General features: G+C 63.6%; 1 protein-coding gene across 1 annotated transcript in view; it reads left to right on the top strand.

The window, feature by feature from the left end:
* The window catches only part of MNEG_10619 (hypothetical protein), a gene marked incomplete at both ends in the record, with an annotated part of 4,443 nt that extends 2,643 nt beyond the window's left edge, over nucleotides 1-1,800 (top strand). The window contains 4 exons of the mRNA XM_014040908.1: nucleotides 208-387; nucleotides 748-831; nucleotides 1,266-1,328; nucleotides 1,597-1,800. Of these exons, the coding sequence (XP_013896362.1) occupies nucleotides 208-387; nucleotides 748-831; nucleotides 1,266-1,328; nucleotides 1,597-1,800 (531 nt within the window). The remainder of the gene's footprint in view (nucleotides 1-207; nucleotides 388-747; nucleotides 832-1,265; nucleotides 1,329-1,596) is intronic.
* Nucleotides 1,801-2,018: the final 218 nt, after the last annotated feature.

The following is a 2,018-nucleotide window of genomic DNA, read 5'->3' as shown; positions in this document are numbered from 1 at the left end:
ATCCTGCATCATCCGGCCGCAGCACACCCCAACCCACCCCAAACGGCCCCAACCGACTCTTGTCACAACCGATCGACCGCAATCCACACCACAACCCCCGCCCCCATCCCATCCCCCCCACAGAAAGCCTACCAGCGGGTTTGGGCAGACTTTCATAACCTCGACCACGCCTTCCAGCGCGCCCCCCTGCGGGCCGCGTTTTTGCAGCTGCCGCGCGGCGCGGTGGAGCACCTTGTGCGCGCCCAGGAGCTGCGCACGGTCAGCGAGAACGTGGTGTTCCTCGCGGTTGCCAGCTGGCTGCGCGCGCGCGCGCGGGCGGCTGCGGCGGCGGAGGGCTCGGCGGGGGAGGCGGCGGCGGCGGCGGATGCGGACCACCTGCTGAGGCTGGTGAGGGGATTGGGGTGTGTGTGTGTGTGTGTGTGGGTGTGGGTGTGAGGCGGGGGGCGCGGGACTAGTTTGACACTAGGCGCGGCGCCCTGGGGGCGGGCTGTGCGCGCGTGGCTGCAGCTGGGACGCCCTGAAACGCATTTGCTGCGCTCGCACGACAAAAATCAGATATCAAGGCGCACATGCAGGATAGGCACGTGTGCACAAACACCCACACCCACACCCACGCAGACACACACACATTATGAACTATGCTGCTGTGGTTGCCACACACAATCAATCACACACACACACACACACACACACAACCGTCCTCACCCGTTGTCACCTGTCGTCACCCACCCCGTCACCCCCGTCCAGGTGCGGTACGCCCACATGAGCGCCAACTTTTTGGCGGCTGTCGCCTCCCACGAGCAGCAGCTGCGGCGCCACCCGGACTTCCAGGTGCGGCGGGCTGGCATCACGAGTCATTGAATTAGTAGTTCTTGGACCCACGAAAGATCACGAGTCGTGACTTTTGTTTGGCTGCATCAATTTTGACGGCATCGTTGCCACTTGCGTTGTTGATCAAGGGAGCAAATGCCTTGGAGCCTCCCGCCATCCCTGGAGATGTGGCGGCGCGTCTGGCGGTCCCACGGACCCGTCCCCGCCCCTCCCTGCGTAGCACCCTCCCCCTTCCGCTTGTGCGCGCGTGCCCATGCTCGCAATTACACCCATGCACACAACCAAGAACACACGACCAGACACACCTACACGCATTCACACAACCAACAAAAACGACATACATCACACAGACAAACATGCACGCACGCACGCAGGCACACACAACTACACACCCTCACACACGCACACCCATACGCTCACACTCACACACGCAGCCCTTCCTCCTGGAGGCCACCCAGTACTCAATGGCCAGCGAACAGCAGCGCGCCGCAATGCAGGTGCGCCACCCCCTGAAAATCACAACAGCCGGGCCGCGCCGCACCTGGACCCCGCAGCCCTCCCTTCCGCCCCCGTGCCCCCTGCCTCTACCGCCGCGCTGGCAGGGGCCCGGAAGAGTGCATGGGGCCTCCAGGGAAGCGTCACGTCAAGGAACTGTCAGTTTTCACGTCGGCCCGTTTCGGACGGCTCTCGCCTCGCGGCTCCTCGCCCACCCACCGCGCCGCTCGCCCATCTCCATCTTGTTGCAAACCGCTCGCAAAACCGCAGTCCGACCCGCGCTGCGGGCGGCTGCTGCCGCGGGCGCGGGGCGGGGAGGGCACCACGAGTGCCTTCACCTCGTACATCGCGCGGGACGACCTGCACACCGCTATTAGTAAGTACCGGGCGAGCAGCTGCCGCGACGCTTACTACCTGCTGACTGAGGGGCACTGCTGGAACGGCTTCACCTGGCGGCTCAAGGTGGGGGCATGATGTGGTTGTGGATGTAGGTATGTCATGTCCTTGGGTTGGTGGTTTTGGTGGTTGCAATGCAACCGTTTTAGTCGGTGGTGCCTCATGATAAGGTGGTTTTTTGGCTGCTTTGCGAGTCTGCAGTCTCTTTGCATTTTTTGGGGATGGCTGGAGTGGAGAGGGTGGGACGGGCCCTAGTGCATGCATGCAGGCCGCGGCATTGTTGGCGCGGTGTGCGC

Source organism: Monoraphidium neglectum (assembly GCF_000611645.1).
Source record: "Monoraphidium neglectum strain SAG 48.87 unplaced genomic scaffold scaffold02392, whole genome shotgun sequence".
Lineage (NCBI taxonomy): Eukaryota > Viridiplantae > Chlorophyta > Chlorophyceae > Sphaeropleales > Selenastraceae > Monoraphidium > Monoraphidium neglectum.
Note: the sequence above shows the minus strand (reverse complement) of the source record. Positions and strands in the feature narration are given on the sequence as shown.